The sequence below is a fragment of the Cottoperca gobio genome, chromosome 14 (assembly GCF_900634415.1).
Source record: "Cottoperca gobio chromosome 14, fCotGob3.1, whole genome shotgun sequence".
NCBI classification, from domain to species: domain Eukaryota; kingdom Metazoa; phylum Chordata; class Actinopteri; order Perciformes; family Bovichtidae; genus Cottoperca; species Cottoperca gobio.
The window spans coordinates 22,140,942-22,161,484 of NC_041368.1; the positions used below are offsets into that span (position 1 = coordinate 22,140,942).

Below are 20,543 nucleotides of genomic sequence, written 5' to 3' on the forward strand. Positions count from 1 at the left end.
GCTTTGTTTGCTCCCCATCCCCGCCGCCCTCCTCTGCAAGTTTCCCTCCCCCACCCTGCGATGCCTGCCACAGTCTGGGCTGCACTCTCCCTAAACCTGCATGTAATTGTCCTTCACACAGCCTCAGAACATCTACAAAGAAGACAAAATATTTACTGAATAAGTAGACGAAACATTCACATTCTAAAGTCTAATCTGATCCTTAAATCTTTCTGTGTTCTTATTTGTTTCCTGTGAATCTGCCGCCCGGCTGCAGGCTCGCTGCTGCAGAGCGTCTGGCACTGTTAGTGATTTCGGTTGATAAAATTCCAGCACAGAATTAAGTTCACCTGCACACACACACACACACACACACACACACACACACACACTCTTTAATCAGAAGATCTACGTGCATGCCCACTCCGACACTGATAGATCCTCAGAAGTGAAACATTTAGTGTTTGTTGCATCTATTAGTGTTTCTGAAGTTGTGTTTTAAATATGTGCTTAATATGACGATGAACAGAAATCTGATAAAGCCATAAATATAATAAATAAAGGTAATTAATAGGATATCTCTTTTTATCTCTGCGTACATCAGAAAATACTGTAATCAGCCCCAAAAGAAAATCCATTTCCGACATGTTTTTCTGAACAAAATGTTATGTAGATCAGGCTATGAATGATAGATGAACAAACCCCTCTGAAGAAAGCTTCAGAATAAAGATGGGGATGAAACTGGAAGGTTTGGTGTTTGTAAGAGCTGCGGAAGACTTCTGTCTCAGAGAATGAGCAGAAACCACCGTATATTCAAATGCATACATTTTGCAAGAGAGTAATGATCTTTAACGTTTGGTTAATCTACAGACAGTTAGTAAAATAATCGCCTAAAAGTGTATTTTGATGTCTGAAAGACGACGTGGTATGGACGCAATAAAGCCCAAAATCTCAAAATTGACCTGTGCATGAGAAACACTGGTTTTGCCTGAGGTGTCTCCCCGGGCTCTTGTTAAACTCTATAACTAATATGCATCCCGGTCAGATCCTTCCAAGTCTCTGAACTCGACTGGAGGGATGATTCCTCCACCTGAACACGTGTTACGTCCCCGCTGGATCTGATCCACGTCGTCTCTCATCACTGCCGACGCAGAGGGGATCACGTGGTCAGTTGTAGAAACGGGGATGTGCAGAGAACAGTCGATTGGAGCGCTGCCCATTTTCACACTCGGCCGGTCGTTGAGGAAAGCAGGCGGGTTTTGATGAAGGGGTCTGCTATTCGAATTTAATTTAATTTAATTTTAATAAAACACTGCTTTTGAGTCACATAGAGGTGTGTGTGTGTGTGTGTGAAGGGGGGGTTTGGTGGGACTGGCCTGGGCACAGGGAGTAGCCTCTCATTAACACAGCAGTGCACCTGTGATCGCTCTGATATTCTCTTTGAGAGCATTAAAGTTCTCAGCGGGGGATTTGGGGGGTGGAGGGGGTTGATCCCCGTGAATTAGGTGTGGCATGCTCGCCCGACAGCTCGCCTCATGTCTGCTGAGATGGGATAAAAGGAGAGGCAGGGCACACACACACACACACACACACACACACACACACACGCCTTTGTTGTAGGACAGGCGCAGCTCGAATGCTAATGCCGTCAGACAAACAGACACAGACCCACGAAACAATGTAAAGGAGTTCAAACAAATATGATTGCACACGTTCGCAGTAATGTGTGTGTGTGTGTGTGTGTGTGTGTGTGTGTGTGTGTGTGTGTGTGTGTGTGTGTGTGACAGAGGCGTAGCTCGTAATCACCATTAAAGCTAATTGTGTATGATTTTAATGTAAAAGCCAGAAGACTGTTGAAGCACAATGTGAGGCTGAACATTCCCACTCAGTAGATTCAGCTTGTGTGCTTGTGTATGAAGACCAGAGGAATTAATCATATATTATATATATTACTTTCTGCTGCACTGTAAGTGTGTCGCAGCTTCTTTAATTATTTTAACCGATTGCTCTGAAAGTTTTAACAATATTTATTAATGTTTAAAATCAAATACTTTAACGATTAGACATTCGTTAAGTGAAGGTCCTCGTAAAGATAAGACAGGATCCTGCAGAACGCCTGCAGCCTGCAGCACGATGATGGAGAGATGAACAGACGGGAGTAGGTCTGAACGTAGTAATGACAGAACTGCAATGATCCAGAGACTGATTGAGTCGAGGTCCTCGGGCAGAAAGAAGATTGGCAAAAGTTCTTACATTTACAACTCTGACCAGTTTTGGGATGATGAAAGTGAGAAGAGGAGAAATGAATCACACGCTGCAATATGTTAGATTAGATGAATGATATCAGAAAGCTTTTCACAAAGACTGATTTAAGAAGCTGAAGCTGGCGGATCAGCAGCTTGTCTGTGAACCTGTTTCCCTGCATCCTTCGGGACATTATTAGTCACAGGTGGAAGCGGGATGTTATCCTGGATCTTGATAAAAAACATACAATAAGTTGCTGAATATGTTTGCAGGCCGACTTATTTAAGATTTACATTTTTGTTTCTTAAAGGCATTTGCATTACAGTTCATGTAGTGCAAACAATCATGATTATACAACTCCTGCAGGTACAGTCAGTGCAGAACAACAGCTTCAAATAAGCCAAACAAAGTGCAACAGACAGAAACAATAGACTTTTAGCTACAAATAAGCCAAACCAGTGTAAATGCAACATACAAAGAGCTGTTTCTTTTTTATTTAAAGTGTTTCCTCTGTGTTTCAGTGCAGTTTTAAGAGTTTTAAGCATATTATTATATTAAAACAGTGAGTTGCTTTTATTGTGTCGAGGATAATGGTGCCATGAAATGTTCATATTGTCCCACGTCTCGTCACAGGACCATCAGTTTCCTATAGTAGTGACTGAACGCTGCTGCAGTTCTGTATGCTGTGCATTTACATGTTTTTACAAGTACATTATAAGAAGTTATTAGGATGCATCTCATAGAACCAGATTTAATCTCGCCAGCTACCTTTTTGTTTTTGTGAAAATAACTGAATATTTCTGCTCTTATAACTTATTTAAACTCAAAGTTAGCCGAGCTCGTGGTGTCTGGAGATTGAAATGGAAGCGATTATCTCTGGCCAGCTCTTTCTGCTGGCTGGTTGAGGGAAAGCTGATTTAGTTGGCACCTAGTTTGTAGCTTTCAGGGATTTTCAGCACTGGGATGATGACCACAGGGGCCGGGATAAGAAGGCCTTTGTTGGAGTACAGCAGCGAGTCAGCGTTCTGTCGTCAGAGGTTTGATTGGAAAAAAGGTCTCCTATTTATAGTGTTAGAATAACAGCCGGGCCTCATACCTGGCCCCTCGTACCTTAATGTCTCGTCTTTCACACACTTTAATATGAGACGCAGAAGGAATCGCTGCTTCCAGATACTTCGAAATGTCATTTAGTCCTCCGTCGGCGGAGGTGGATCCCTCCGCAGGCGGCTGAATGTTAAATGAATCAATAGAAAAGGTTCCAAAACTTCATATATTGGGTTGTTATGAGGCCTGGCTCCAGACCTGTGGTTAGCATTTTGTCCATACATACCAATCCAGTTAGGAAAAGAAAGGAAATCCAATCATGTATCCTTGAATTGATATTAATGTTTGTAAAGGAAACAGATTTATACTCCGTGTTTCCTCCAGAACTGCAGCATTGTGGTCGGGGGCTGCAGTGTGTGTTTCTGTATTCAGGCCCGTTACATGCACCAGATAGTGATTAATGCACCGTTGCTGTAGTTCGGGTCTATTTCTGGTTGTTTGTAGCTGTGGGGTCGAGTTTCTTGCAAGCACGACTGCTTAATGAGTATTTAGGAAAGTGTTTGCACACGCTCCATCTCCAAATTTGTTTTGTTCTGCTCATAGCTAAAGGAACCCCCCCGCCTTGATGTAGACGCAGTGTTTAGCCTGTTGACCTTTAATTAGCCATCCTGTGGTTGTGGAGCAACCTGCATGCCAGAACCCAGCAGCTCTGGGAGGGGGGTCTATTGATCGGTAGTGGATGCAGAGGAACAAGCCACACTCACTGCTGAACATCAGATACAAGCATAAATAAAACATTCGTGTTGCTCCTTTAATGAAGTCTCACCCGTCGGGTGTGATGATGAAAGATTAATGCAGCTGCTGAAGAAGTTGCTAACCAGCGGGGATGATTAGCACTTCTTTAGAAAAGCCAGTGTTGGAGGAAGATGGAGTGAAATATATTTACAAATCACATCTGTGCCTTAAAGATCTTTACAATATGAGAGAAGAGTTATTTCTGTAAGTTGACCTGCACAGATGATCGATCTCATCCACACATGGGACAGTTTTTCTGTCACTATTTCCATGGATGCATCAGGTATGCAGTGACGTTCACGTTCTTCACAAACCTCTGACGCGGAAACGACCTTCACTGAGCAAAACTCTCCAGACATATTGACTCATCTGGAATGAGGCTGTGAGTGCAAGTGCAACACAATCGACTACTGCCCTGTGAAAACTGAAGTTTCCACAGAGCAAAGTGTTGTGGAGGAAAGGTCGCTATCAGCCCCGTACATTTCTAATAGTCTTAACCTGAGTGATGCCACCTCAACAGTGATCATAGAGGCCTACGGGCGAGGTCCCGACCCGGAGCTGTGATATGCTCTGCTGCATGAAAGGAGGGATCATTGATGCATAAAGAGGTGCCTTTGAGGAGATTTGCAGCACTTCCTTATCTCTATATGTGAAAGAATAAATCCTGGACTCTTCATTGCTGCTGACTGTCACCCGGGGAACAGGCTGCTGAGAGATTTGTGCCAGATGCTGCCTCTGAAAGCAAAGACGAGGACAAGGAGCTCTCATCTCCACCGTAGCGCTGTGTGTGTGTGAGTGTGTGTCTGCCCTCTTTGATGTCAGGCAGTACACTGTGTCCCCCAGGTGTTCGACACCACACCGGGCCAGCGTATTGAGGAATCCTCCTCCCTGTCGTCCACACTTACATGCTCGCTTTTTACACCCTCCACTCTCCGAGGGACCCTCAGTGTCCAGGCACTTCTATTCAGAAGCCATGTCCGTGTCCTGAATAAGCCTGAAACGCTGATCTGCTCTTACTTTTCCACATAAGTAGCTTCAAAAAAAGCTGATTTTCTTTCCCAGAATGTGTATGTGGAATAAAATGTATGACATTACATATGCAGAATATATTTTTTCAAGTTTTCTTTGAACCAAGTGTTGAAACCCCAGACGCCACGTGGCTTCAGCATCACATCAAATGAGAAATATTCCAGTTCTTTCTATTATTTTTTACACATCTCCCCAAAAATCAGCCCCACACATCAGTGGACATGAAGGTTTATAGATAACTTATTAAAGGTTTTTGTTTTTTTAATGTTCTCAGAAGCGTTCAGTCTCATTTCATGGCTCACCAGACACGTGAGGGATTAGGGTGAGTAAACGAGGCTGGTTTGTTGTGTCAGAGGTGATTTGGACTCTTATCAGGGGTGGAGCTTAAGCTGACAGCCTTAATCGAATGGGAAAGCCAATAATGGTGACCACTGTAGTTAGCGTCTGAGGGTATTGTCTCTGTGTTAGGCAGATAATGAGCAACTCGTGGACGTAACCCCCTCATTATGCCCGTCATTGTGTTATTTGTATTGCAAGTCTCTATTTGAAGGTATTGGTAGTCTCTCTTTAGTCTAATTCTGTCTGTAACCGCTCTAACATGCTCCGTCTTTACTATAAACATTTCTTTAATTGGGGTTAAAAGCGCCTAGATTACGACTAAATAAATGTTAAGACTTCACAGTAATCACTCCAAACAAACAAGATCCTTCTCAATGATTAGTGGCAGCAGGGCAGACGACTACTAAACGTCATCACGCCCAACAGTGACGTCGGCTTTTTGGTGAGGGATGCAAACTTCCTGTTTGTCCTACTCAAACAAACGTCGTCCCTGCAGCCCTCTTATTAAACCTCTTCACTTACTCGTCGATCATCATTTTGCCAGTTCCAGTTTCTCAGGCGAAGTTCTTGCACAGCTGCTTGTTATTTAACATTTAACATTTGAGAAGTTTGGCTTCAAATGAAGAAACGGGGTTTCATGCAGAACATGTCTATATTCCAAGGTATGAAAGACACATTAGTGTTGGCTCCGACATGTTTTATATTGGCACTAGTTTTGAACGACTCCCAGCCCGGCTGTGACGACTGGCAGGATGGCACTGAACCCAGTTCCTGCATCACAAAGGAGAGAAGGATGTAGAGAAGGAAAAGAAAAATAACTCCAGCGTGGAAGTGATCTACATCATTTTGTATTTATTAGTTATCCTGTTTACAGCATTTAGTTCTCTAGTGGAGAAGTTAATCTGCCGTTTGAAACGTAATCGTGTTTGTTGTTGAACTGGGAAAGTCTCTCCGCCTCCTTCTGTCGCTCATCCCTCCAACAGGCCGGTCATTTCAGGTCTTGTTGTGCAGACACTGATCCTGTCAACACATCCAAATATTCTGGAGTGCTGTGTTCTGTTCCTGAATGAATTAGCTCTGTATCATCCAGACACAGACACGGACAGACACAAATGTATGCGTGCAACACACACACACACACAGGCAGCCGTTTTGGTTGTCAGGACTCCATAGATCATGGGTCATGTGTGCTTGTGCTTTAGTCCATGCAGCATAACGTCACAACAGGAACAGATAAGACCGGTCCCAGGTTGGCTTTGGAAGCCAAATCCCCAGCAACCCCCCCAGTGCTAATCGGATTAGCTGAAAAGTTAGTAGCACGGCCCCAAAGAGACACGACATTTTTTACACCGACTTCTGTGACTTATTTTGTTCTCCAGCCTCCATAATCTGCTTCTTGTCTCGACGCCGCCTCACATCATCTTTGCCACAGTAAACAAGAAGTTCAGTACGTGATGAACTGTGGGTTTAGAGATGGAAATGCATCCTCTGACTGGTTGGGGGGGGGGGGGGGTATGTGTGTGTCTGGTCCACCCAGGTGGGGGAACAATGGCGCGCCCGTTGTCTTAAAAAGAATGGTTGGCTGAGCATAGGCCCAGGCAGAGGAGGGAGGGCCTTAAAGAAAAAAATGAGTTGTGAAAATGATTGGTGCTGAGGTGGGGGTGGGAGACGAAGTGTTGATGGGGGAGCAGCCGGCTGAATGGGGGCAGCAGGGTGGCAACTGGACTCTTAAGGCTGTTTTCATGCTTGGTCTGTTTCAACCAACGCTGAAACACGAGAACACTGAAGACTGAAGACTAGCCCGTGATAATTGTTTATCCTTTATTTCTTTAAAACTATTCAATAGTTAAAAACAAAAACTGGGATGCCCTTTAGCTTTTCTTTACGTTTTAATCTCATTTACGGTTTGTTGTTTTCTACACAATACAGCTGCACAGTGCACCGACAGTGTGGCCTACATTAACAATAACGTAGAAGAAATGCCTGGCTTCATTTCCTGCAGTGGTAGAAAGTAACTAAGTACAGTTCAGTGGTGCATTTACTGTAAGTACAAGTCCTGTACTTCAGAGAGAACTACACCTGAACATTACAATTTGTCCTGGTGCCTACATTACCCACAATACCACTCGCAATAACCTCTTCACACCCAGGCAACAGTTTATTTTCTGAACTATTCTGAACAAAAGTCCTGCAGTGAAGTGTCAAAAGACAAGTGTCAGCAGAAGTAGGACAGTTTAGGAACAACGACAGCCTCCCAGTGTGACACCTGACGGTGTAAAGGGAGGGGAGGCATGGCATCTCCAAACCAGATTAAACTGAGGAACTAGACTTGTTGTGCCATCTTCTTTGTCACTGTTGTAAGCTCGCCTCTATAACAGCAGCCACGTCCAAAGATTGCTGAGAAGCACTTGGCTTCAGTCAGCAGCCAAGTGTCAAACTGGCTGGCCTTCCCGTGCCTGCATTCCCCCGATGATGCCTAGGGAACTGGTTCTCTGGCCAAGATGTGGTTTTGTGGTTACAGTCAGCCAGGCAGAAGGGAGATGAAAATGATGCCATGTGGACAAGAAGCCTTTTCTTCTTTGTTCTGCTAACATGGCAGACTGGCTCCAGGTTGGCCTGGGAAGACGCGCAGTCATCTGCCAAACACAATGCCGTTTCGAGTTACATCAGTGTTGAGGGTCAGAATCTGAGTTAGTTGAAGGTGAAATGTAATTTCTATGTTGACTTGAACACTGTTGTACGGCTTTAAATGGGTCATGGACAACGTGGGACCACAGTGCCTGCAGAAAGTGGATTTATGCGTTTGTCTGTGTGCTTTTCAGCGTGGGCCAAGGTGGAGGTGACTACGGATGAGAGTGTTGAGGCGTACCTGGGCGACTCGGCCCAGATCCCCTGCCAGTACAGCTTCACCGATGCCGACAACGAGCCCCGCTTTGTCATGATCCAGTGGTTTGTGGTGAGTACTGCCGGACCCTCCGCAGAAAACTGACACTGCCTGTCAAACATGCTTTACACATGGCCTCTCCTTTGTCCTTAGTTCCTTCTTTATAAAGTAGCAAATAAAACTCACATGATGTCACACGACTCTTAAACTCTTACGAGATCAAATAAGAACTGTGCTCACTGGTTCCATGAGGCAGGCAAAGGTCGATCACAGGTCAGCAGCAACATGAGACAAACAATCAGGGAATAGGGTAGAAGAGTATTGCTTGCACGGCTCGATAGATGATCCCATAAGGTGGAAAAGTGAAAGCGTCCTGACTGTGTCCCTGCAGAGAGTCGCAGGTAGAAGCTCACGGTTGCGGATCTTCTACGGCGATGACAGCCAGCAGATGGTGGACAACAACACGGACTACAGCGGTCGCATCGAGGTGACTTCAGACCAGCAGGGAACGCGGCTCTCCATCCAAGACGTCCAGCTCTTCGACGAGAGAGAATTCTTCTGCCAGATCAACGGGCTGGCTGCCGGGAACGCCGAGGGCAAGACCCACCTCAGAGTGTTCGGTAAGGAAGGCTCTCCAAACTCTTTCTCAGGCAAAATATCCTTTAAAGTTTCATGATGTCATTATTTAATATTCATGATGCAGCTCCTCCAGAGGCTCCAGTGATCGAGGGCGTCTCTACTGGGATATCTGTGACCAATGAGGTGCCGTCTAAGGTGGGTCCGCTTAATCTTAATAAGTTCTTATTATAAACATTTGTATTAAATGAATCCGTGTCTCTAACTATGTCATGTTGGGTCCTTGAATTGAAGGAAATTGGGCCTGAAAAGTCCTTGAATTTGAAGTTTAAGAATGTGTGGGAACCCTGTCAATATATTGTCCAAAAGAGAAATACTCCTGCAAGTAATTGCAAAACATTTTTACCACAAACAACTTAATGTGGAGTTAGATTACATATCTTCAAGGAGGATATTTGGTGAAACCACGAGAGACAGATATCCCACTGTGGAATGGAAGGATTACAAGTTTTATCAAATGTTCTTTCCATCTGTGTTTCTCAGTGATTCACCATTCAGGCCTGTTCAGTAGAGTTCTTCAGAAACTCACATCTGTTTAAAGCTCAGCACAAGAAGCATCTGTGAGCAGAAACCAGCAATTAAAATCATTCCTGCCATCTCTGACGTGCATGATGAATATGTATAGTTCAGGGCTGCACAGTTGTCACATCATTAAGTTACAGAAGTCACTGTTTGTCTGCAGTATTTGTAAAATGTGACTCTCCCTGCAGATTGCATCATGTGAGGCTAGAAACGGCTTCCCTAAACCCAACATCACCTGGTACAGGAACAGCATGCCCCTGATGTCTGCACCCGGACGTAAGTGCAAACAGTACATGTGCAACTGTGTCTGTGTCAGAGGGTCTGCACGCCATTTTGTTTCAAAGCGGAGATAAGCAAACAGTGAAATCCAGGAGTATCTCAGTTATGGGTTATTTGTAGTTGTACAAGTAGCACCGGGCTGCAGGTTCATGAAATAACAAGTGTAAAGTAAGTTCTGTAACCGGTTCCATCACCGAGGAGCTTACCTCATTATGTAATCTGCTCTCAGTGTCGTCTGCGGGTTCTTGTTACAAATCTATTTTGTCTTGTTCGCACTCCAGATGTGAACGTGTTGATCCTGGTGACCCGGGAGTCCAGTAGCTTCTACTCCGTGCAGTCCACACTGGAGTACAAGCTGGTTAGGGAGGACAAAGACGCCCACTTCTCCTGTGAGGTCAGCTTCTTTGTCCCGGGAGCGATCAGGACGGTGGAGTCCAACAGCATCAACATCTCTGTTCACTGTGAGTTCACACTGTTTATGCTTCTGTCGTTTTTAATAGTTGTTTGTATCGCAGCAGTTGTTGACATTAGTTGTCCAAGTGTGTGGGTAACAAGCTCTTTTATCTGCACTCAAGTGGACCACAGTTACAGCTGCCTCAGGGTTTTATTTAGGTAAAGGGTGAGCTCACAAAACAATATCAAGTGTGTAGTTCTCTCCTCTCGAGACTCGATGATCCCAGGAAAAGCTTTTCTATCACCCCAAAATCAGTGAAAAATAGTTGTTTGTATTTCCACAAGTCCACAAATGGATACAAGACATGTTGATGACGCTGCACAGGAATTTTCAGGAAGTATTTTAATTTTATAAACCTTTCTGTCGTCTGTTTGCACTGATATGCTTTCATTTTCGGGCCATTTGATAGAAAACCTTTTTCTTGGACCACACAGAGAGAGATGAGTATTATACGTAAATACTTTTAAAATCTAGATTTATTACATTGCTAGAATACCCCCCCCCCCCCACCTGTTAGTATTGTATTGTATAAAGTATTTTAACAGTCACATTATTTGTCTGTTGGTTGAGAGTTTGAAGCGGTTCATTAGTGAGACTGTGTCGGAGCCAAACACAGTCTGTGCTGTCAGCGTTATGGAAATTGACTTTAGCAGCTCGCTGAATAAGCCTGCCTAATTTGATTTTGTGTGTGTGTGTGTGTGTGTGTGTGTGTGTCCAGACCCCACCACCATGGTGGAGCTGTGGAAGGAGTCGCCTCAGGGTTTGGTCAAAGAGGGGGATACTGTGGAGCTGCGTTGCCAGGGTGATGGCAACCCCCCGCAGCCCTTCATTTTCAACAGAGAACAAGTAAGAATAGGAGGCATTTTCTCACCCTAAAGTCCCCAAGAGAGAAAGGGTGACACGCAGGAGACATGTAGGGAATGTTTTTGATATGCAGAGCTCACAGGGCCCCCGTGTAGACATGAGCGTGCACGGTCTGTGAAGGCTCTGTCAGCTCTGACCCTGCAGATCCAGGCCGGGGTCTGAGACCGGAGGCCACACTGACGGGGCTCATGAGTACGACTCATTCCCATGTCAGACACACATCCATTGTGTGTGTGGACAACACAAAAACTCAGCTGACGGACGTTTTTACTTTTACTAACTGGGCAGTTTGGGGGGGGGGGGGACAAAGTTAAAAAAACTAATTCTTTCTAGTATTTTAATGCTTTTGGCTTGAAAAAAAGACAAAATGCAAAGTTATTACTCAAACTGTAATTTGCTTACGTCCACAATTTGTACTTTCAAGTAAGTGTTTTTTTTACAGTTAAATATTTATGATTTGTTTAATTCCGCCTGTATCTGCCATCCCTATCACATGTCCTCAACATGGATTCAGAATACAAATGAGTGTATCTGTTGCAGGAGCTGGATATAGACTTGGAGAGCAATCACGGTGATGTGTTGATGCTGTCACCAGTGTCACGGAGAGACAGCGACATCTACCAGTGTCGCCCTTTGGACAACGACGGCTACACGGAGGTCAAAGGAGAAATGCAGCTCACTGTGCACTGTAAGGAACGATCACACAGAAAAACATAATCTATACCAACACACGTGCATATAACATATGTGAAACAATAAACAACAGGTTAACGAAGATGGCATTTGGAAAGCGTAGACCTCCGCCAAGGCCAATGGTGCATTCAAGTGCTCCTCGGATGTTCCCGTTTCCGGAGTTGTTCCCATTCGGGAAGTCATTTTTCCGATTATTTTCCGACACCACCTGATGAAAGCATGAATGCCCTATGTCAACGAACATGCTTCACCCTGTCATGAAAATCGGGCCGGTAGTTTTTCCGTTATCCGGCTGATAGAGAGACAAACAGACAGACAGACAAAGCTAGCAGCAAAGCGGAGCTAATTAGTGAGTTTGAGAGGTGTTGGAAGGCAATTCATTTCACTTTGGACAGAGCCAGGCTAGCTGTTTCCCCCTTTCCCCAGTCTTTATGCTAAGCTATGCTAACCACGTCCTGACTCCAGCTCTGTACTTAAAGCTGGAGCTGGAACATCTCTCCCCCCTCCGGCTGTGATAGTAATGACCATATGGCAGACACCACATCGACGGAGCAGCAGCTCTCTGGAGTGGATGCTAAAGATAAAAAAGAGGCGTTCCTGGGGCGTGGGAGATGTGGAAAGCCCCCATAAAATGTATATAATCTCATCTCAATCTAAAAAAGAAAGCAAATAAGATCAGAACTGTTCCTTTTTAATTGAGTCCAAGCTTGTGTTTTGTTTTGACTGTTTGTTGTGTTCAGACTTGGACCCAGCTGTGGTGGTACCCAAAGACTCAGAGGTCATGCTCAAAGGAGAAGATCTGACTGCAACCTGCAACGCTCTGTCCTCCCTGAAAACATCCACTGTCTGGTACAAGGTACGTGCACATTAAAATAACATGTTTACACCGGCTGAAAGCTCAACAACTGTCAGTCAGTTCTAATTTACATATTGTGAGTAGGAGTGCACTTTCTTCTAACCGACCAGTTCAATTTATTTGGTCTTTTTACAATATAAACAAACTGAATCAATCTGTTCCTTCAAACACTAATATAAATACATAGCCGTTAACAATGCTAACACACTGTTAGCTGTACGAGTTGTGTGTGTGTGTGTGTGTGTGTGTGTGTGTGTGTGTGTGTGTGTGTGTGTGTGTGTGTGTGTGTGTGTGGAACAGCAGTATCATCAGTTGTAGACCTTGCAGACTTGATTCACCTCTGTGAGGCTGTTCTTTGAGCTAAATGCTAACATTAGCAAGCTAACATGCTCCCATTGTTTACCATGTTCACCACCTTAGTTTAGCATCTTAGCATGCTAACACTTGGAGACCGCCATCCAATAATTGTTGAGATATTACAGTCCGAACTATAGTGGTGTACCGGCCGACATTAGAGCCAGAACATTCTCAATGTCAAACATCACCTGTGTTCACACACTGATTTGTGTGTGTGCTTATTATCTGTGTGTGTGTGTGTGTGTGTGTGTGTAGGATGGGAAGCAGGTGGGTAAGGGGAACACACTGCACCTAATGGACGCCACCTATGAAACAACAGGAGAGTACATATGTGAGGTGACCGTTCCCTCCCTGCCCGCCCTGCACACCAGCGGCTCTGTTCACATCATCGTCCAAGGTCAGTCATCCCGACACCACTCCACCAACTTCTCCTGAGTGAGGCTAAATAAGAGAGTGTGCTGCTTTAAACACAGGATGAAATGTGTATCATTAGGTACGTTTGTGGTAATTGAATATTGTTATGCTTGGCTAAGGTGGAAACGTCTGCATACAGTAGATCATGATTGTGTGGTACCTGCAGACATAACATTACTTTAAATATAAGCACTCAAGTTCTTTCTATATAGATGCTTACTGCTTCTGTCACTGTTAGATTTGTGCTGAAACGTCGATCATTAGAGCTTCAAATAAAATGCTGCATCAGAGTTATGAGTGTGCAACTCTTTTCCCTTTAAATCTCTACCACGAGGGAGGGGGGTTGTGCCCTTTCAAGCCACTGGAGGTTTTTTTAATGTGAAGCATCTGTGCAGGAAGTGTCGAGTTCAATTTGACGGCTTAACGTCGAGTGAAAAGTGACTGGAATGTATTAGTGGATAATAAAAGGTCAGAGCAGCGGAGTGGTGAGTGTGACTGAGAGTACAGGACTGAGAATTTACTGTGTGTGTGTGTGTGTGTGTGTGTGTGTGTAGGTGGTCCCCAGCTGGTGGGAGTGGAGCAGGAGGTGCAGCTGGAGGAGGCAACAGGCAGGATGGTGAACCTGAGCTGTGAGGCTCAGGGCCATCCGCTGCCCAGCATCTCCTGGAACATCATCGGCAGCCAGGTACGCAGTCTGACTCGCAGCACTAACTTATGTTCACGATGCAATATTCATGCACAGTCAGCAGACCCTAGTTCTGTTGGTTGTTTATGTGCTAATGTGATAATATGTAGAGTGATTATCACTAGAGATTGGTACGTCTTTCTTGTATTTTGAGTTTCTGGCAGCTTTATAAGCTTTATAATATTTATTTATGTTACAGACGTCTTGTTATCCTCATCTGTGTGTTTGTGTCTCCACAGAACTGGCACGAGGTCGAGAGCAAAGCAAACGAGCACATGACCCACAGCGTGGTGTCCGTCAAAGTCACCTCGGACATCAGCGCTCTGTGCAACGCTTCCAATGACATGGGCACTGAAGTGAAGGCGTTCAGCGTCAAAGCCAGTAAGAGTCGCACTGGAACATGTGTAGGAGCGCTGTGGATTTATGGGATGGCTTAGAAACCAGATCTTATGCACAAAATCCAACATTTGCATTTGAGGGGGGACACCCCAGGGGAATACGGGGAAACATTTTTAACTAATAACCTCAATGTGTACCTTTTATCCGACCTTTACTCCAACGTGACGAGGCTGCTCGCACAATGTTGGTCTTCTGGTTCATGGAGGGAGCTGCGGTGAGATGAAACGTGTTCTCTGCTCTCTCACAGGCTGCGACACTCAGAACGTATTCTGCTTTTGAAGCTTTAATTAAACCCGGATACATTTGCTGCCGATTGAAATATGACAAGTTGGGACTGAAGTGTTTTACTTAATGTTCTTACTTTTAGTTTTTCATCCACGTAGTTGCAGGAATTCAAAGTTTTATAGGAGCTGGTGTGAAGAATTTGGTTGTTTGTGTCTTTTTGTAGGCAACATTTTTCTTTTTGTTAGCAAAAGTTTCAGGATCTGCCTTCTTCAGTGTGTGTGTGTGTGTGTGTGTGTGTGTGTGTGTGTGTGTGTGTGTGTGTCTGGTCAGTGATCTTATAATGACCTTAACTCCATCCCTCAATCATCAATCCAAGCTTTCACAACTATTCAGCAGCTTAAACAACTTAGAAAGATGTTTCCACACACAGTAATCCTGCCGTAAATATACATTTCCAGTGGATTTCTTCATTCAGTGGATTTTATTCTTTGTTTGCACTCTGTCAGACTTTATAAAACAGGCAGCAGGAACGTTTCTCTGCATTCATTATGGTGCTCAATTGAGGCTGCAGTTGTAAAACCCGTCCTGACGCAGCCTGTGGGAGAACAGATCGTCACTTCTCAGCTGCTCTCCCTCTCGTGCACCAATGAAGCCATAAGAAACATTTACTCAGCAATGCAAACCTGTGACGTTTAGCATCAGCGTGCAGACGAGAAGGATCTTTGATTTGATTACATGAGGAGTCTGTGTGTAAATATTCCCTCTAAGTGTTGTTCTACTTGTTCACAGTTCCCAGAGTCACGTCTGCAGCTCCCTTCTCTCCTGGTAAGAGTTGCTCTGCACTCTCTTCTTGTTCCCCTCTCTTCTGTAGACGCACTTCTGTCAGGCACAATGACTGGGGTTGGAGGACTGTATACATTATTTATGATCTTCACGCAGCGACTGTACACCAGGACTGTCTTTTAGTTTTCTGGCAGATCTTTAGGATGGCCTGTGGGCATATTAAATATTCTGTTTGATACAGAGAGAAAAATCATAACACCAGCAAATTCAAGCACGCCAGCATTTCTAACGATACTTGGACCAAACGCTCCGCAGCGGTGAAAACAAACATGATTTGCCAGAATTTGTTAAACAAACAATAAGTTAAGCGTTTCACTTTGACTGACTTTTTCCAGACAGTCTTGTGTTTTATTTGTTGGGTTTTTACACACCAGGTGAACGTGCAGTGTCGAATAGAGAGGGGCTTTATGAGGGGGCAGTTCTCTGACTTCATGTTAGCAGTCACTTCACTAGCCTGCGGGGAACACAAAGGGCAAATAAAAAGCTGCCCCCTTAAACAACAGCGAGTTATATCTAGAGGGAAATAAATATTAGGTCGCTCCCCTAATTGTTTACGGAGGTTATTCTGGGACGTGTTTAAACACAGCACAGTCCCGCAGAGCAGCAGCTTCCTACACACTCTTAACACGGAGTGCAAGATCGCATTTAAGAATGGCACCCCTGTTTTATGACACTGGGAATCATAAAATGAATGACGCCATCTTAGTCTGTTTCTCCAGTTTTTGTGGATTCAGCGTAAAGTCGTGAGCCGGATAATTGAATGCAGGGGAAGCAAATCAAATCCAGAAGATAGGATTAAAGCTGACAATGATAATGTTAGTTCTGAGATTACATGTGGCACTAAAGACATGTGTTTGTGATTGTGTTAACGATAATACACTGATTCTCAACAAATGTGGTCGTTATCCTCACCGACGTGCGTGTGTGTAAGAGAATTAATGATCTATAGAGTCTGTTCTGCCACGTTAATGACTTCTGTATCACCGACATCATTTCTTATGCACGAGGAAATGGACTTTGTTAAATAAGACACTTAAGAAACAAAATAGTTTAAAGAATGCATTTGTAGGAATAAAATAATAAAGTTGAGGGACTTGCAAGAGAGCAGAGACATTCTGACTTGTCATCTCTAGTTCAAACACTACACTTCCCAGAATGCAACACATTTTTTGTCCCCTAAACATCCCTGGCCTGGTGGCTCATTTTGAAAGACTTCGCAGAGATCACAGAAGACACGATGCAACTGTTTTGTTTTGAGAAGTTCTCCACAATATTCGCGAGCTGAGCTTTATGTGTAAAATTGACGAAGTAAATAAAGCAAATGAAGTGCTCCCCCTCTTTGTCCTGAAGCTGATAAACAAAAACTTTATTGATCTTTAATGAGCTTCTTTTGTGGTTTAAACACCAGCGCCTGAGATATAACAGTGTAGATATACTGACACTAACGTGTGTGTGGTCTCTCTCTCTCTGTGTGTGTGTGTGTGTGTGTGTGTGTGTGTAGCTGAGGGCAGTGGAATGATCATCGTGGTGATAATTCTGTGTCTGCTGCTGCTGGCCATCCTCGGCAGCGTTCTCTACTTTCTGCATAAGAAGGGGAAGATCCCCTGCGGACGCTCGGGGAAACAGGAGATGTGAGTATCTTCTCGATCCAAAGCCTAAAGTATCGTCAGGTACCTGGTTCTTTCCACATGACTCAGCTCGTCTTTCTGTCAGCAGCACCAAAGAGAAGACCACCAAAGATGACATTGTCGTGGAGATGAAGACCACCACAAAGAACGAGGACTCTGTCCTCCTAAAGGCCGTCAACGGAGACCAAAAGAGCCCTAATGACCAGGTAACGACTGCGGCTGGATGCAGATGATGCCATTATTTCACAATGTTTAAAAGCTCTCCGTCTAAAGTTTGCTTCACTTTATTAGCGGTGAAGCTAAAATGTAAAACTTGTCCTGAGGGAGAGGCGAGGGAAATTAAAATTCATCACGGATGCAAGTCAGGACATCCTGCTCACTGTAACTTCACAGAAGATGCTTTTACATGTGGATGTGTAATGTATGTGGGGTGATAGCATCAATTATTTAATGGTTATAAATAATCGCGTGCAGAAAACAAATTCTGACGTCTGGACGTGATGCAAACAAACACTAAGTGTTTATGATTTTAAAGGCTCGTCCCATGTTTCATCTGCAGAGCTTTAATGCTTTGGATTTATTTTAGAGCTCGTTAGCAGATTTAATGTAACTTTCAAACTTTATACAAACAGGGAACAATTCACAAAAAGATCTTTATTTATTCTAGCACTGGGAACATGTCTGTACACTAAATGTGAAGCTAACGTAGCTTAGCACAAAGACTTGAAACAGGGGGAAACAAAAGGAACTAAATCCAGCTACCAGCACCGTGACAGATATAACATGTTAATGAGCTTTAGAGCCGCTGGAAGTGGGATTTAATTTCCCTTTTCATGTGTCGTGTAGTAATTACAAGGCAGTGTGTGTGTGTGTGTGTGTGTGTGTGTGTAGGTGTAACACTGATGTCCTCCTCTGTCCCTCCAGTAAAGTCCCTGACGGTGCAGCAGCGATGTGAAGCAGGACGCAGCACATGAAGCCAGCAGTCAGTCAGTGTGTGTGTGTGTGTGTGTGTGTGTGTGACACACTGATCTGAGACATGCAGGGTAACACCACCTCACAGTCCGGACATTCCCCCCATCATGCTTTGTTTTCAGCAGTGTTCAGTAGATTTAAACAGGAGAACACACACACACACACACACACGTATGTACAGATGTTTCCTTTGAGGGAGTGTTCGCTTCCCTCACGTTCAGTTTCTCCATTTGTTTTGTACCATTTCCTCAAACGGCGCTCGGCTGTTGTTCAGTGTGTGTACGATGGTGTCTCATGTGCATCATCAACCTTTTTGTTTTTGTTTTCTATGAAAGTGTATATATTAAATATATTTTGTTATTTAAGATATTTTGGCACTCAGATTTTCATTTCATGTTGGCGTCTGGGTCATGTGCATGTTGATCCGTGCTCATGGAGTCCAGGTGAGCTTTAGGGCGGGACACGCTCTTTACTGTTGGTTCAGTCCCACTGAGAGAAGTCTTCACACCAATAGACTTACCGAAGCACGAGGAACATTGAGGCGTTTCCTCCAGATTTGACGTCTTGTTTGGGTTTAAGAAGGAGACACGCAGGATGTTCATAACGCTGGTAATAATCAGACACACTGGCAGCCTTCTTTTGCAAACTGCTGTCAAGCTCTTGTACTGTTTGTAAATACTTGGTAGTGTACAGACCTGCTAGTGGAGGCCTTGGACTGTTACTGAAGGTGAAAAGGTCAAAGGTTAGTGATCTGCTGTGCCTGTTTGTGAGAATGCATCATACACTGAATGTTTCTTTGGTTTCCGTGTGTTTTCTTTGTGTTTCCACTGAGAGCTCGTTGGGCCTGAAGACGTTCCAGTGTTTGTGTTTCGAGACGTTTACTGCGGACGACGCGTAAGGAGCCGAATGTTTCTGTACAGTTTGAACTTAGATGATCCATCACAGGGGACTTCAAAGTTACAGTATCATTCACATACATGGTGCAGGTTTTACAGCAAGTCTGCAATACTCATGAATGAACTCCTGCTTCAAGGGTACGCTGTGGAAGGTAAAACACATTTAATATCCACCTGACGTGTATTATCACGACATTAAGTCACAGAGCCGAGCATCGTTTCATTTGTGGGGGAAATTAAAATCCCTGACGAGCTTTTAAAAACCCAGAAAGTTGATTATTAACACTTATTGTTGTTCTATAGAATCGTAAAGTCTCCTGTGTCCACAGGATAATCCCATCTTCTGATATTGTAATTATGATTCACGTTTATTTTCTCCATTATTCTCCATTTGTACAAAACAAGTAAGGTGAAGTCATTTGGAAAATGGGTCTAAAAACCTTTTATATTGTGCAACAGTGTTTTTAAATGATCGTCAGGGATTTATTCTTCATGCACATGGACGAGCTGCTCTACAGGTAACAGGTCTGCGTGTCTGATGTTTGGTAAACCTTGTGAAACATGCAGCACTGGCTCCTTCAGGTCCGTGTTGTGAATATGATGTTTGCTCACTGTGTAGGTTATTGTGTAAAGAGACTTTGTGTTGCTGCGAGCGCTACGTTTTGCCCTCGATGACTTGCATTAACAAAGTAGTGATATGTTTGTGTTTTTCCCACTGAGTTGAGGTGTTTAAGTTGTAAAAAAAAAAAAAAATATCCAGGTACAGGACGTCCTCAGGTGTGATCGTCACACTCATGTTTAGAGAAGCTGCACAAAGCCATAACACCAAGCGTTTCTGATCTGCACCTCGTCTTCTCAGTTTAACTTTAAATATGACTTTGTGTTTTATTGTTCTGGATTTTTCCCCAGTGAGAAAACTATGTTCTTATTTTTGTTTCTAAATGTGTGTAAATTAAGTGCTGTACATGTGATTCTTTGATGCTTGCGGTTTTTTTTATATTTTTTTTGCAAGAAAATAATGCCAAATAAAAATGTTTCATTTAAAGAGAGACTGTTTTGTTTCATTATTCTTGCAGAAGAGTTCTTCGCTTTTGCCCGAGGGCTCAAATGTGAACAACAGCGAGTTGCGTGCGCTCCGTGTCAGACAGGCGCTGCATCCAGACCGCTGTCAGCACGAGCTGGAAATGAGTCCAACAGTAGCTCAGATTTCCAGCTGGAGTCTTCAGGGAAGAAGGACATAAAACACATCTCACATCTGCAACGAATTACAGCTCCTCAGCGCTGCAGAACACGTCAGCTGCTCTCTGTTCATTCAGTGCAAAGTACAACTCCATGTCCAGCTCGCTTTCCGAATGCTTTTACTTTTTAAGCACTTTATATTCTTGGCCCTGCGACTAGTGGTCAGCTTTACTAACATCGGGGTTGAGAAGGAGAACTGTTTTCCATGTTTGCCATCTGTCAGCATGCACCTGCAAAACTGATGACAGCCTCAATCCACCTCATTTG

The 20,543-nt window shown here is 44.0% G+C and overlaps 1 protein-coding gene across 4 annotated transcripts in view; it reads left to right on the forward strand.

Moving 5' to 3' along the window:
- The window catches only part of mcama (melanoma cell adhesion molecule a), a 37,223-nt gene extending 17,137 nt beyond the window's left edge, over positions 1-20,086 (forward strand). Inside the window, exons 2-16 of one of the 4 annotated variants that reach the window (XM_029449032.1) lie at positions 8,253-8,386; positions 8,706-8,934; positions 9,018-9,088; positions 9,661-9,748; positions 10,033-10,212; positions 10,924-11,051; positions 11,610-11,757; positions 12,503-12,618; positions 13,231-13,372; positions 13,944-14,074; positions 14,314-14,455; positions 15,488-15,523; positions 17,043-17,172; positions 17,255-17,375; positions 18,061-20,086. In XM_029449032.1, coding sequence (XP_029304892.1) covers positions 8,253-8,386; positions 8,706-8,934; positions 9,018-9,088; positions 9,661-9,748; positions 10,033-10,212; positions 10,924-11,051; positions 11,610-11,757; positions 12,503-12,618; positions 13,231-13,372; positions 13,944-14,074; positions 14,314-14,455; positions 15,488-15,523; positions 17,043-17,172; positions 17,255-17,375; positions 18,061-18,066 — 1,802 coding nt within the window. In that variant the 3' untranslated portion in view covers positions 18,067-20,086. The remainder of the gene's footprint in view (positions 1-8,252; positions 8,387-8,705; positions 8,935-9,017; positions 9,089-9,660; positions 9,749-10,032; positions 10,213-10,923; positions 11,052-11,609; positions 11,758-12,502; positions 12,619-13,230; positions 13,373-13,943; positions 14,075-14,313; positions 14,456-15,487; positions 15,524-17,042; positions 17,173-17,254; positions 17,376-18,060) is intronic. The other 3 variants (XM_029449033.1, XM_029449034.1, XM_029449035.1) reach the window with 3 other exon arrangements.
- The last annotated feature ends 457 nt before the right edge of the window (positions 20,087-20,543 follow it).